Consider the following 15,307-nt stretch of genomic DNA (forward strand, 5'->3'; position numbering starts at 1 on the left):
ATAGACTGCCACATAAACCCACCGTTTGGTGGAGTTAAATAATCCCATATAATCTGCCATTTCAGAGCATTCACGTTTCTCCTGGCTGTCTGTATGAGCCCTAGGAGGAGCTAAGGAAGAGGGCGAAACATTTTAAATGTTTTATTGAGACTCTGTTTACGATTAAAACACATTAAACTCATTAAGTGTTGAAAACTGACATTTCAGGATATGCAGAATATAATGTTGTTACCAGCTGAAGAAAAACATCATAAAACAATTCAAACTTTCATTTAGCTCCAGATGGCGTGCTAATGCTTTGAGTTTTTATCTTGTTTTCAGCCCCATCTGAAACTCCAGCTGCGTAGCAGTGAGCAGAAATGTGCAAAAACTTTGTATAAAGTCTCAAGCCACGTCCAGTCCAGTTGAAAACGTTTCCTACTCATGAATCTCAGACTCAGTGAACGCGGCCCGTGTCGGTCCTTGTCAAGCCCCGGGGCACGTGATCAGTCTATAGAGCAGCGTTAGCGGTGCTGACTGAAGGATGGCGGACGGGAGCAAGACCGAGAAGTTCCAGTTACATGTTCCCACTCTGGAGGAGTTATGTCAGGGTAAGGGCTCGTGTGCATGTTTTCCAATGCAGAAAGGAGGAAGTCGCCGCAAATCAGGGTATTGAGCTTAATGTGTCCTCGGACCGAAGTTCAACATCCCACACTGAGGTCTTCGGTTAAACTGTACTTTGGGCTTGGACCCTGTCTGACCTCCACTTGTCAGCTGTGATTTAATGTCAGTATATTTGTAGTTTTTACAGTGTTAAAGGGCAACTCCACCGATTTTTCTAAATAATCAAGTGGTTGAACTGTAAACAAAGTCTTTCAGAGTGGTTTGGTGTGAAATGCTCTGTTCTAGAGAAACTTGCAGAGTCAGCGTTGTTCACAGTGGTGGGGACAACAACCGGACATCCGAAGAGTTTAAAGCCTCTGAGAAGTCCCACACAGAGAGATATTGCATGAAAGGGTTAGATGTACACTTTCAGATGTCTGGCACATCGTGTCGTGGTAAAGTGCTATCTCAACATGTATTTTAATCAACTGAAGTCCATCCATTTATACTGGATGGATACATGAAGTGCATTGTAAGGCAAAATAGTCCCCAAACAATTTTTTTTCTACAGATTCATGATTATTTTACCATCAACAACATTTACATATAAAACTCAGACACATCTAGGGTCACTGGTGGTTTGGGATAGTCAATAAAATGGCTATATTTGTGTTGTAGACTTCTCAAACCCTGGTTCCTGTCACCACCACTGAGTCTCTGTTTCTCTACAATGAACCATCTCCCATCAGACCTCTCTGAATGACTCTGTTTACATCTCACAGACTGGATAATTCAGAAATTGTAAAATTTGGTGGAATTCCCCTTTAAGTAATCATTTTTCTGCAACAGTGCTAGAAAAAGGACTGAGGAAGAATTTTGAAGAAGCCAAAGTTTGTGTGGCTGAGTGCCCAGATCTCACACAAGAACCCTTCCAGTTTCCTGTTAAAGGTATGTAGAAAACCACACCACAGGGGAAAACTAACTGAACTCTGCATTAATGTAGCCGTTTTCAACATTGGACTGAGTTCAGCTTTATGGTTCACTTAAGGTGCACTTATACTTTCTAAATAGTAAAATAGGATGCTGTAAATCAAACTACAGAAATAAATTCAGTGGGGAAACCGATAAAGATTGATTTATCATTCATTGCCAATACTGTGCCATCATTACTAAACACATTGTTCCATGTTACTTGAATACACCCTACTTCTCCATCCTACTATGACCCTGGCTGTCTTTCCTCTCTTCTTCCAAAGGGCTTTGTGGTAAACCTCGCATTACCGATGTTGGTGGTGTCCCCTACTTGGTACCTGTGGTCCACATGGACAAGGTCATTTAGCCTAATAATGTTCAATATTGATTTAGGCTATTGTACTATTGTTGGGGAGGGGCAGTATTTATCATTATTTTGATGAATTACATCACAGTATGTTTCTCTGAGTGTATGGATATCATTAGTAGTAGAAAACTGCCCAACTACATGTTCATTATGAAGGGAAAATTGTCCTTTTTAATTGGAATTATTGCTGTACATTTGTGTGAAGTGTTGAATGTAAAACATTTGTACTCATCGTTTTGGTAGAATTTTTACTTTTTGGGCAGTACAGGTTGTTTTTTGCCTGTTCTAACTTATCAGATGTCAGAAAAAGTAAATATTATGAGATTATGTATCCTGAAATTCTGTGCTGTTTTTGCTGTTTTGCCCACCCCTAAGTATTGGCTCTTCATAATGTAAAGAGTTAAGAAATGATTGTATATTTGATGTCCCCTCAAGGTGTATAACATGAACACTGTGTCCAAGGAGTTGGAGCTGCCTGGGGCATTTATACTTGGTGCTGGTGCTGTTTCATCCAAGGCTGTTGGAATGAACGCAGAGGTAAAAACCTTTTCCATCACAACCTACATTACCATCTCACAATGCTTTCTGCAGTTCATAGGGGTATATGAACTAACGCTGTACATAACTTTAGGTTGAATGGGTTTTTATATATATTCATTCAGTTCAGTTAAATAACTTGATTTGTCGGCTCCAATTTTATATTATACTGACTCATAGTTATTATACTTGCTCATAGGCACTGGGCTTTACAAGTGTTTTTGAGTGCTACAGATGTAGTTAACATCCATAAAATGCACAGACTGGTTTGGCTCAAATAAACTTTCTCAAGTTTCACCTTGGTAATGCCTGTCACACCAGCACTGGAAGAAATAAACCCCTTCAAATTCTTGAATTACTAAATGACTTTTATAACTGCTGGTGATGGTGAATTGTGTTCTAATAGCACCCTGTGCTGGAGAAACTTCAGACTGCTGCAAGTACACAAGTAAATGTTCAGGGTGTTTTCAGTCAGTATAGCAGATGCACTCTGGAATTTAACTTTATAACTCATGTGACCCATCAAGGGAATTTAAGCTGTATGGAAAATGCAGAGAATTTTCTACAGACAGTAGGTTGTATTCTGGGGAAACTCTCAGCAGAGATGGTGGAAAATTTACACTATTGTAGCCTAACAGCTTATTAAACAGAGAAGGAGAGGACTGTATCAGTGGTGCAGTTTAAAATTGCATAAATTTCGACTGCTGTGAGTCTCTTACTCACTGATTTACTCTGTTACTTTTCACAGTTGATGCCTCTGGTGCTCACAGAGTTGGACAGCAGATCTGCCATTAATGCCAGCTACATGTCCTCCATCAACCCAGTGGATGGGAAATGTCTGCAGGAGAAATACAGTGACCGTTTCCATGACTGTGACTTCGGGATACTAGCGAACCTTTATGCATGTGAGGGTAAACCTGGGAAGGTAAAGGAAAAACCAGAGGCAGACATTAGCGGTATGCTGATCAGATAAGGTAGATCAGTATCGGCACCGTTACTGACCTTATGAAACAAAGTGCACATTTTACATCCTTACGGCATATTTTTGTTTTGTATTTAATTGTATGGCATAATGGCTGTGTGATCAAACATCTTCAAATACTGGACATTTTGCCATCCTAACAATATACTTCTGAGCATGCTTATACAGCAAAACAGTTTTGCTCTCGGTTGCAGTTAAACACATTCTCTTATTTTGTTATTAATACACCTTATCAGATAACTTATGTGACTGGTTCAAATAAAACAATCAACTGGTAAAAAAATGGATCAGTACTTTGCATAGCACACATCATGGTGGAAGTATGGAGAAACAAGTATAAAGACTAAACCAGTGGTCACCAAACCTGTTCCTGGAGACCTGCTTAATTCCAACCTGCACCCAATGCTGCACCCCACCCAAAAACCTCTGTATCAGCCAAACAAGGACTTGTGAAGTCATATTGGCTGAAGTGAGTGTGGTAGATGATGGACTCCACAGAAAGATATCTCTTCTGAACCAGGGGTAGTGTTCACTGTTCTAAACAGCATTCCCATGGCAAAATCCAGCTGGATATTTGAAGGTGGAAGTTCACTGTATGGGTAACAGTTCAGATATTTCACATTCACTTGTTAAACTAACAAGATATCTACCTGTCCATCATGAGGAATTCTGACCTTTGATTGCAGAGTGAATGAATAACTATAGTTCAGACCTGAATTGGTAACTAGTGGTAAAAAAAAAACTGTTCGGTCACAGGTCATTGAGGTGAAAGCCAGCAGGAGGACAGGAGACGAGAGTCTTGTGAGCTGCATGAGGAAAACTATGGAGGAGCACTATGGTGATAAAGCCCTGGCTCTTGGGGGGACCTTCATCATCCAGAAGGGCAAGGCCAAGATTCACATCATGGTAAAGAAAAATGACCTGAAACGTTTGGGCAAAACATTTAAATTAACACATTGCAAAGTTCAAGTTTCTGAGCATAGTTAGAAGATAAAGTTGGAGAATATATTTTGATTGAGTATCTGGGGCAAACTCCGATCTTGAGGTCTCGGCTCTGTGGAGATCAGTGTTGAAGGCCTTGCTAATTAGCATGGGGTGGCCTCTTATACCTAGAGGTTAACCCAGATCTTTAGACTGAGAAGTCTCATTGAAGAATGCCTTTTTTACTGCAAAAAGAGTGTGTGTGTAAATTGTTTGGTAACCACAGTTCTTTCCGTCTTTTAATTGTAGCCACGAGAGTTCTCCTCGTGCCCCCTGAATACTGATGAAGATGTGAACAACTGGTTGAAGCACTTTGAAGTCAGTGCTCCCCTCATCTGTCAGTCTGTCATGGTCTCCAGAGATCCAGTGAGCATCACTGTTAACTTTCCCATTTTTGACTATTGTCTGATCAACACCCATAAGCCTATTTAACCTTAAACCAGCATACTTCATTTGTTTGGAAGTTAGTAAGTAATTAGTAATGGGTTTATTTCTTGGGTGAAACACAAACATTTGAAGTATGTAAGCCATTCAGGTGACATTCTTTAGGCTTCTATATTGCCTGTACATCATGTATTGTTTTATGTGAATCATGAGTAATTCAGTTCAAGGCTATGGTAGTCATAATGGAGTTGTTCACCATGTTTGCTATCTTTTAGCCTGTTAGCTAACTGACTAGCCTAGTTCTAGTTAAGACGACACGTTGTGAGCCCTTCAGTTTAAACAAAAAAAAAGGGTTCTTACTTCCAGTACGCTCTCTGGTCCATGTGAGCAGCATTAGATTCAAACTTGCATTGCATTTAACGTTACAGCACAGATTTTTTGTGATGTCACACAATAACACAGATTTCAGCTGCTGCGAGGAGGTCATAAGTGTGCGTATATCGGGTATTTTACAGCAGCTTCAAACGTGACTCGAGATTTTAGGATCAGAATCGTCTGTTTTGTAATTAGTTGTCTCATCTTTAAACTAAAACAGCCCCAGCCAACCCTTTCCAACATTTTACTTGAGTACATGGAACTTGTTGACTGTAACTTGCTTCTACCTGCCTCTAGTCACTGCCCATTTGTTTTTCAACAGGGTTTGGATTTGAGGCTGGAGCACACCCATGGCTTCAGCCATCATGGTGAGGGAGGCCACTATTACATAGACACCACACCAAACACGGTGGAATACCTGGGATACTTTCTGCCTGCAGAGTTCATTTATCGCATTGACCGGCCAACAGAGACCCACACTGTGGGCAGATAGTGAATGTATTATCAAACAATTCTTTTACAGTTTCACAATGACCATTTATTAATGAATCATGAAACCTAGACCATGAGCTTGTAACATTTGCACTTGTATTCAAATAAAGATAGATGATTAAGTGTGGTTTAATTGAGTTTCTTTTTAAATACACCTAATTAATTATTAAGAATATACAGAACTGTGCAAAAGTCTTGGACACCTGAACAAATTAAGACAGTGTGTCTGGAGAAATGTGTTAATGCACACTTAATGCACTGCCAAGCAAGGTTTTGTTTGTTTTTTTTTCCCCTTCCCTCACTTCTTTCTTCAAAAATGTACTTCTCTTGGAAACTAGTTAGAAGAACAATGCCTGGCTCTGGATTTGCCTTCAAGGTTCCCATCCATCACATGGATTTATTGAATTCCATCATTAGCACACCTCATTTTATTTAATGAAGCATTGATTAGCCAAACCAGGTACTGGGTGATACCTACAAATAATACTGTGCATCCTCGAGGAGAGGTTTGGAAATGGTTAAGCGCACACATTGACTCATAACACATACTTTTTGTATTATTTTTTCATTCTAATATTACTGTTGAAATGCTCACCGACCAGACTAAGTTTTTAAAATAGAATTTTCTCAGGTGCCTAAGATTTTTTCCCCCCACAGTACTCTACGTAGACTACGTAGACATAGACTGCCAGTCCAGAATTTTTCTTGATTATTCTGGCAATAAACATAATAATAATGTTTTTATGATTATGACTTCTCTCGTAATAATGAGATTCTGTCTCATAATTATGATTTAGATTTCATAAGATTCACTCTCATAATTACCACTTAGTACTTCATAATAATTACTTACTAAGCCTGAATTAGACGTGTACTATGCGTGCAGCCTCGCCTCAGTCATTTGTTTTCCCGCGCAAAACGAAGCAAATACGGCTCGCGAAGCACAGCGAGAGAGCTGCTAACGGGGTGGCTAAGCTAACCGTAGCGCTCTGTTGCCTGAGGTTTCCTCGTCATTTCCACAGTTTTATAAAGTTTCGTTGAAATGTATATTTGACGTTCAACGGAACCTGAATCTGTCTGTCCCGCTAATCGTCACGCAGTCAAACTCCCCGTCCGTCAGTGCTGTAAGTAACATTACCTTTGTTAGCGCAGCTAGCTTAGCTAGCCGGTTTGTAGTAGGTAGGTAACGGCTTACTTTCAGTAGGTTAACGTTACTGGAAATTTGCTGCTACTTAAACTCTAATGCTGCTCCTCTAAGCCGAGCAGGTAATGTGTGCGTTATAGCTCACTGCTTTTCACGCTACTGCATTTTAAGGTTATCGTCGTGGAGAAAAGCTAGCTAGGTTAACGTTAGCTACCAAACTACCATGAAGAGAACCGATTACCAGCCGAGGCCAACGGCAGGTAAGTTAGGTTAAAATAACCACCCAGAACTGCTGTAAGGTCACTGACCACCTAGCGCTACTGTGTGTTTTGATTCACTGTCCAGTTTATCAGGCCCACTCCTGCAGTTACAGTTTATAGTTCTACAATTACAGGTTGTAGTTCATCTGTTTCCCTGAGTAATTCGTTAGAGAGACTATTCCGTGGATCTGTGGTCAGGGCCGCTACTGAGCAGGGGTTACTTGGCCGGTGGAATATTCTTAGCAATGCAGTGACACTGACAGGACACAGCAGTGCTGTTGGAGTTTTTAAACACCGAAGAAAGTCGCCAGTCGGAAGGTCACCAGTTTGCCTTGCCTGGTCTAAAATGACACTAGCCATGGAAGTTGTAACTCTGCTTTTATTAGTAAGCTAGGAGAAATACTAGTTCAAGATATCTTTCGTTTATTTATGACTAGTTATAATATGCAGTAGAGATATCTATAGATTTAATTTCTAAAATGCAGTTCTAGATATCTAGAATTCACTTATGATTAGTAAATATAATAGATATCTAATTGTAGATTTATAACTAGTCAAAATGCAGCTTTGACTAGTAATAACTTTAACTCTGTAAGAAACATCTGTAAAAATGTACAGTTTGAGTAGTATTAATTTCATTAGAACAAGTAATAATTAAAAATAAGATAAAGTTAATACTAGTCAGAATAGCTTTACAGCGTCTTCAGTGAAGTTATGTAGTGTGACAGGTCTACAATTCTAATTCTTACTAGTCACAATTGTTTCAGATCTCTCCAGTGGTTTAATGAATACATAAACAGCTGTGAGATTTGCATTTCATGCATGTTTATGAGAGACACGTTAGGCTGGAAAAGGGTGGTATGTGGGCAGCAATCAGTGCAGGGCACAGGGGTGTCGGGATGCATTGTCACTACAGTCTGGAGAATGATCCGCCACCCGAACAATACCTGCTCAGTGGTGGTGCTGATCTTTGATTAACGGGGTAAAAAGGAGCAAACAAATTATGCAGAAAACAAGTTGTACTACAGTCTATAATTGAGGTCCAACATAATGCACTAATATAGTATGTGGAACTGATAAAGCACAATAACACTAATTAACACCTAATTAAGTGACAGTTTTTTTCCCCCATTTTTTATTTTCTCTTTTACACTGTTGGACATTAACTTACTTGGAGTTTTGCGTTTGCAGTCTGCAGATTCAAATGTATTTTTGTAAACCGTTATTGATGGGAAATAGCTTAAACCTCTAATGCTGTTTCTGTGTTTATGTACAGGCTGTCTGTCTGTACCATTATTTAATCAAAAGAAAAGGAGCAGATTGCCTTTGACGTCCAGACCCTCTGAGAATAAAATGTACCCTGGTGGTGATTTCATGCAAACGCACAACCTAACTTCAGGCTCTCATTCAGCCGGTAAGCTCCCTAATTAATATCAGGTATTAACAGTTTAAAATGAGCATGGTTACTACATGTAGCTGTCTCCTCCAACAGAAAAATACATTTTTAACACACATATTGTATTTCATATACATTTTTCCAAGAAAAAGAAACAGTACAATTTGTTGCTTTTGTATAGGTAGCATAGGGTATGGTCAGGCATCAACAAATCGTCCACCTTTAGCCCAGAGACATGAATGGAATCAGCAAGCTAATCCACAACCTGAGCCAAAAAAGGCTTGGCCCACTACTTCTTCTGGCACAACAGGACAGGGATATACACCTATACCTCACCCATATAAACCTCCCTATGCTAGGTACAAGCTAATCTACGTGATGTCAGCCATTATAACGTTTGTTTCTGCATGATAAAGTAAAAAAATGTGAACCGAGACAAAATGCCACTTCTCCACTGCAATAGACTTTGTACTTTCAGGTCACAGACAGGGCCACAGAGACCTCAAGGTAAACAGGATTCCATGGCAACGACTCAAGGCTTCAGACAGGATGGATTTCCGAATGCCAGTGGAACCAGTCAGGCCCATCCTAGACCATTCATTGGCAAGCAACCCATGAAGCAACAGTCTTTCACCAGTCAGACAAATTCAGCCAGAGTGTCTTTTACCCCTCAGCAAGTTCTGTCTGCTCCAACATGCAGCCAGGGAGCTGGGGCTCATCAGAACGCCCATTGGAAGTTCAAAACTGTTGGCCATACGACTGGTGGAATGTGGGTTGAGGATACATTTGGCACTTCAGGAACTGAGAGCAATTTACAGCAGCAGGTAGACCATTTTGACTAAAGTAGATTGAAGTCATGTATTGTTCCATTCTACAATAGGCAACCATTAATAAATTATAGTCTACGTACTAATGTGCAATAGTAATGACAGAATTGTATAACCCATTTATTTATGCTATATTCAGCACCTCAGCTACATACTGTATTATGTTCTGAGACATAAGCATTTCTGCATGTCATCGTTGTTCACTCTAGAAGTCTTCAAGGCTGGAAACAAAGCCAGCAATTAAGAAATCCCTGCGAATCCTCACAGCTGTCATTGAGGGCATGAAACATTGGAGCCAGTTCAACGACAAAGTGCCTATGTTGTTTGAGATTTTTGGTAAGTATCCATGATTTGATAGTAGATTTGATTTGTCTCCTGTGCTCTGACCTATCAGTCCTGCAAAGCACATAAGGTAAATATAGGAACTGACATGCTAGATGGATCATTTGTAACATAGTGGACCTTTGCGAAGTAAGCTTTAATTCAAGCTATGATGAAGCATCTTTTTCAGTACTAGTCCGCTGTGGTCAATCAATCTTGTCTGCTGTTACAGCCACTCTTGACTCTGCAGTCACTGTTGGAAAATATGGTGCTAAGAACTTCCTTATGCGGGATGGAAAAGATGTGGTGCCTTGTGTATACTATGAAAATGTGAGTCCAGTTCCTCAAGCTACAGTTCCTACAAGAACCGCAGTGATTGCTCATAACATCATTCTGCAACAGCACACGTACAGTTGTTATTAAGTGGTCTATTAATCACTTTTATGTGATCCAGGATAAAATAATTCACATTTGTAATGCCTTAATGTCTGAGAAGGGTCAAAGGGCACTGTTCAAAAAGATGTCTAGATCGAGCCCATGATCAACGCTGTATGAGTTCACTTGTGCTTGTTGCCCTCAGTGTGTCTGCTCTTCACACTGTAGTTCTCTGTTCAGAGCTGGAATAAATCAATGTGAAATTGGCACAGCTACATTTTATCTGCATGACAGCACAGCAAGCTAGAGTTGATGTAATAGGAACTGATGTGTCTGCAACACTTTCCTTTTCACAGGTATAATTAAGTTTCAAAAGGCATTGATTATCAATCATGCAAACATGTTTTATTAATGACCTGATATTATTAGTTGCTCCAAACCAAGATAATTGGCTCACTCACATTACCTAGGGGATGTTTTAAAGCTAGGTTTCCTGGTTAAATGCTTAACTAATTCAGTTCAAGGTTAGTTATCTTGTCACCTTTGTCCTCAGCCCTGTGTTTCTTTATCTTTCTGTATTCTGTGCCTTACAGGACCAGGTGCTTCCTAGGCTGATTCGTGGGCAGGTGCATCGCTGCGTAGGAAACTATGATAGACACACGAACGTTCTTACATGTGTGTCAGTGCGGCCTGCTTCTTCCTCAGAGCAGAGAAACGCCCAGGAGGCTGTGAGGACGTCAGACACAGAGATGAGAAATGTGGTCCAGGCACTTACTGAAATGTAATTCGAAGAGGTAGTGAAGGGACAGGATTGAGTACGAGAATTTTTAAGTCGATGTACAAGTTGACTTTGTTTCATTAGTTCAAAGATGAAGAATATTATACAGGTTCATATAAAGCAGTACCAAAAATCAACACACAGTTCCTCTCAAATCAGCATACAGTTTTGTTTTTTGTTGAAGCATGAAGTTGTTTTGTTTTTTTGTTGTTTTTAAATACAATTTGTCTTAATTGACCACATATTGGTATATTCATTTAGCATTTCAAAACGAGTACTGTATAATTCTTATTTACAATAGATTATAAAAGCTTAAACCCATGGTCCATGTTAATCCTGAGAACACAAAAAAATGTCAGTTGTCTTCGTTAATGAAACATTGAAACGTTTTATTACAAAGGGAATACACATAACAGCAAGTCTTCATTAGGGTCAAGATTCAAACAAACACAATAATGAGGTAATATTTCAAAATATATCTTTCAAAAAGGGGACCAACCATTTGTAGCATGAATAGCAATCTTACATAATTATTTACAGCCAAAACCACACAATGGAAAAATCAGTACAGCTAATCTACAGAATCTGTTAGGGTGATCAGATTTCACATACATTATTACAGACAAAAGGGATCACTGTGCCTAAGGTTAATATAATTACAGCATAATGAGCTTTTTGGGAACATATGCATGACTACATATAACGTTTTCTCTTTAGAAGGCTTATTTGATGTTATTTGATTAGTGCCTTTTCAAATTAGTCTGTTAACGTACACAGGCAATCATTGTAAGTTTTGGAAATTTTAAAAAACATAAAACGTCAAAGGTTTAAAGGCATACACTTATGCTTTGGGGGGAAAAAATGTGTTCAGTTGGCTTTGTTCAGAGTCAAATGTCACTGCATGCTTAATCACATTAATGTAAGGACAGACAGAAGAGGGGAAGTTAGCTGAGAATTCATCATACTCATTTTGCCATTCTGAACACTTTATACATGAAGACACCAACAGAAAATAGAGAAATGAGGGCCAGGTACAATTGTCAAGCACCAACAATCTCCTTTTTTGCTGTATTTTTGTGCAGAGTTAATGCTTCAGTAATATGCCACAGTCTCTTAATTAAGTCAAACTAAAACCCATTGGGCCTCATTCACCAATATTGTCCCAAGTTTTTTTTCTTGAGAAAGGTTCTAAGAAAAATAATCTGCGTCAGATTATTGACGTTTTCTTAAACTGCAGAATCATTTGCAAGCTCTTGAGTGTGCGTAGATTCTCTCCTTCCCTAGGAACAAATCCCACATAAGAAAACATTGGTGAATGTCAGAATATTTGTGAAATTTTAAGTTCTTATTAAGAACGGTTTGTGAATGAGGCCCAATGTGTTTAACTTACAAACGTGTTTCAACAGACAAGACCATTTTACTTGCCTTGATAAGTTAAGCACAGAAGCGTTTTTCTGCTCTGTTCCCTTATTCATATCGTTGTTCTTTTATATGATTTTGCCCTTTTTGATCCCCTTTTACATTCTAGTTTTTATAGATCTTTGAAGCATCAGCACATACAGGCTAAATGTGAACTTGCTGGAGTTACAGTATGATTGATTTCCAACCAAAATAATCCCCTTAGCAATTATAACAAACCAAGACATATACAGAAATGCACAACACAGTGGAAAATAAACAAGGAAGCATTTACAAAACCACAGTTTCAGCAGAAGTAAGTAACCTGATAAAAGGTGTTGAAGTCTTTTTAGTCATGGTAAGAAGGCACAAGTTGGTTAGGGCAGAAAGTTTTTTTTATCTTGTGTCTTAGTGTTGATTAAGCCCAGCTTTATGTAATTTTGTAATTATGGTGTATTTATTTCTTTGCCTTTCTCCTGATCTTGTATAATCCTGAATATTGAGTTTAATGGAAGGTTTAAGTACAAAACAGACAGCATTACTTGTAGCTGTAAGCTTCCTGTTGAAATGCTTAGGAAGTAAGGGCAACCTTGGATACACGGGTTTCAGGGTTTTAGATTTCGGGTCATTCGCTATTACAACACAGTTTTAGTGGCAAAGAATAGTCACTTCTTGTATTGGCTGGCTGTACTGAAGCCTTACGGATTGTTTAATTAAGAAATGAAGCGATGATGGCCTCTGCAGCCACATCAGCCATTTTCTCGCTGCTGCTTGGAGATCCACTGAGTAGTCACAACCCACGATACAAAACAAAATAGAAAAAACACTACTGGAAACCAATCTGTGAAACTGAAATATTTTATGGATGGAGTTTTTCTTATTCTGCCCTCTTAGCCCATTAGCCACAGTGATGGTAGTTGTAGGACTGCATTAGGCAGTGAATGTATGGCAAAACTTCTAAAAATGTTGAATTTTGATTTTTCATTGAGATCCCAAATCCAGTTCTTTTCAGCAGCTTGCTCCATTCGCGTAGCCAAAAGAAGCATTCTTCCATAGTCAGTAAATCCATGTTCTCTCCTATAATTTTGCTCATCCTGGTTAGTTAACTACTACTCAGTGTTGCATGAAAGATACACGAGGATTCCTTGCTTTCCTTCTGAAGTTCCAGATAATCCCTGATGTTTGGCAGGATGCTTCTCCTTGTCCTCACACTCTCTGCATGTAGGCTTGTCTTAGGTAAAAGCCCTGTATGCGGAGACTATTTCAGAATGCTAAATTTACTGTTTGTGCAGTTTTGTCTGCCATTTTGATGTGTTTATTACCAAAGAAAAATCCAACTTTGATGCATCATCTTCCATTTTAGTTCATGTGACCTGGAACATGGGTTAATCTATCGTTAAAGGGGGGGGGGGGGGTGGGGGGGTCGGGGGAGGCGAGGCGAGGCGTCAGTTTTCGTTTCAAATCCCAAATGAGGTTTCAGAAAATGTTTTTCACTATGAGGGATGCCCGACATGGACGTAGCTTATCAAATGAGGGAAGACAATGTAGCACATCACACAATGAAAAGAATGGCTCTTCTGGGCACACTTATTCCAAAGTGGCTTCATTATCATCATCATCATCATCAAAAACAAAAGATATGGAAATGCAGATCTGCTTCCTAGAATTGAAAAATTGAAGATAAGAGCAGATACAATGCGCCAAGGCAGAGCCTTTATAAAAGTGTGGGCAGCGGGGTGGGGGAAAGCTGCTCTTTGGGGGCATACTTGGCAAAAAAGGGAAGGAATAGGGTGAGCATCACGCCCACTATGGCCAGCATGTAGCCCCAGCCTATCTGGCACTCCCCGGCATAGTAGATATCGGAGTCTCCACAGAATGACTTGACCAGGCTAGAGTTTAGGCCAAAAGGATACACCAGCAGACCAGATGCCATGATGAACACTGCAGAGAAGAAGAAAACAGGGCTGGAATTAGAGAATTGGAAATTACTTCAGTGGCAAATCTACCTAAGAAGGTACATTTTAAAAAATTGTTGATAACTTATTCAAACTCTGGGACACACAATTTTTGAGTTTGTCTGAAAGTTGTCTTGAGATTTAGCAAAAAAAAATAAATCTGTGAACTGAGAAAAATCTTTTGCTAATCTCCTTATCACTAAGCATTTATAAATGATAGCAAATGATATTATAATCTGTTCATTATGTAACCATCCTTCACAATAACTTACAAAATATAACTACATGTATCAGCAGTGATCTACTGTGTATGAGACCCTTTAATGAATTCTGTAGTGGCATACAGCATCCTCTTGGTGGTGGTAGAGTACTTGCACAGTAGTAAACAGAAGCATTAACAGTTTGTGGTTAGAGCATGCTAAGCCTCTCTCAATACATCCACAGCTTTCTGTCCACCTGCACCATGGAGAATATCCAGTAGATCGGAACACAAAAGCTAGCTGCCAAGCTAAAGGAAAAAAAAGTATAGTTCACGATAGAAAAGAAACCCTTTTTTAAATGAGTGTTTTACAACAGTGAAGTAATCCATTTGGAGACAGCCATCACGTCATCGGACTTCTCAGACATCACCAGTTTGGGTTTGTCATTGATTATGCACTACTGTACTGTAGCTATGCATGAGCTTATGCATGAGCTAGGAATACTCAGACAACTATATTTAAAAATTAACTTGTAAGACACATCAAAGTAGTGGAACTGCCAGAAAGAGCTGTACATTAGTCACTGACATTAATTAACTTTATATTATGAGGTTTTACTTAATCCGTCTCCTCCACACTGCCCTCTTTCCCTCCTTCCTCTGATGGGAAGACCCAGAGTTCAGGTCTGTGTAGACCGGTCTGTTTATCAGTGGGGTCTGACAGTTTAAAGCCTGTCTGCTAATGATGCCATAATGACCTTCTCTATCAAACCGCCATTTACACAAAGACACAGTGAGAGACCCCTTTATGCACCTTCTCCGAAAACACAACAGCTGACAGCAAAAGGAGAACCATCAAAGCGCGTTCTTTCTGGATCTATAAATTAAGGGAACAGTATTGGCTGTGTACCAACATAGTCTACTGAGGACTTGAATGAGGGAATTACTAAAAGCACTTATGGATGCTATTTTGGTCATGTAG

The 15,307-nt window shown here is 39.4% G+C and overlaps 3 protein-coding genes across 4 annotated transcripts in view; 2 read left to right on the forward strand and 1 right to left on the reverse strand.

Moving 5' to 3' along the window:
- Positions 1-523: 523 nt before the first annotated feature.
- On the forward strand, positions 524-5,795 carry c23h11orf54 (chromosome 23 C11orf54 homolog). Of its 2 annotated transcripts, XM_017699121.2 has the most exons (8): positions 524-590; positions 1,432-1,530; positions 1,839-1,912; positions 2,357-2,458; positions 3,207-3,383; positions 4,197-4,346; positions 4,671-4,787; positions 5,503-5,795. In XM_017699121.2, exons 1-8 carry the CDS (start codon positions 524-526, stop codon positions 5,671-5,673), a joined length of 957 nt encoding a protein of 318 aa, XP_017554610.1. In that variant the 3' UTR covers positions 5,674-5,795. The 2 variants fall into 2 exon arrangements, with proteins under 2 accessions (XP_017554610.1, XP_037389620.1); XM_037533723.1 differs by lacking the exons at positions 524-590; positions 1,839-1,912 and having other exon boundaries at positions 5,503-5,673.
- An 813-nt stretch (positions 5,796-6,608) lies between these two features.
- Positions 6,609-11,005, forward strand: LOC108427279 (spermatogenesis-associated protein 22). The gene is made up of 8 exons (XM_017697302.2): positions 6,609-6,796; positions 6,988-7,076; positions 8,353-8,490; positions 8,654-8,831; positions 8,951-9,296; positions 9,509-9,635; positions 9,853-9,950; positions 10,589-11,005. Exons 2-8 carry the CDS (start codon positions 7,040-7,042, stop codon positions 10,778-10,780), a joined length of 1,116 nt encoding a protein of 371 aa, XP_017552791.2. The 5' UTR covers positions 6,609-6,796; positions 6,988-7,039; the 3' UTR covers positions 10,781-11,005.
- Positions 11,006-13,594: 2,589 nt separating this feature from the next.
- LOC108427286 (transmembrane protein 211) overlaps positions 13,595-15,307 on the reverse strand; it is a 184,268-nt gene continuing 182,555 nt past the window's right edge. Inside the window, exon 3 of the mRNA XM_017697325.2 lies at positions 13,595-14,112. Coding sequence (XP_017552814.1) covers positions 13,886-14,112 — 227 coding nt within the window. The 3' untranslated portion in view covers positions 13,595-13,885. The remainder of the gene's footprint in view (positions 14,113-15,307) is intronic.

The sequence above is a fragment of the Pygocentrus nattereri genome, chromosome 23 (genome assembly GCF_015220715.1).
Source record: "Pygocentrus nattereri isolate fPygNat1 chromosome 23, fPygNat1.pri, whole genome shotgun sequence".
NCBI classification, from domain to species: Eukaryota; Metazoa; Chordata; class Actinopteri; order Characiformes; family Serrasalmidae; genus Pygocentrus; species Pygocentrus nattereri.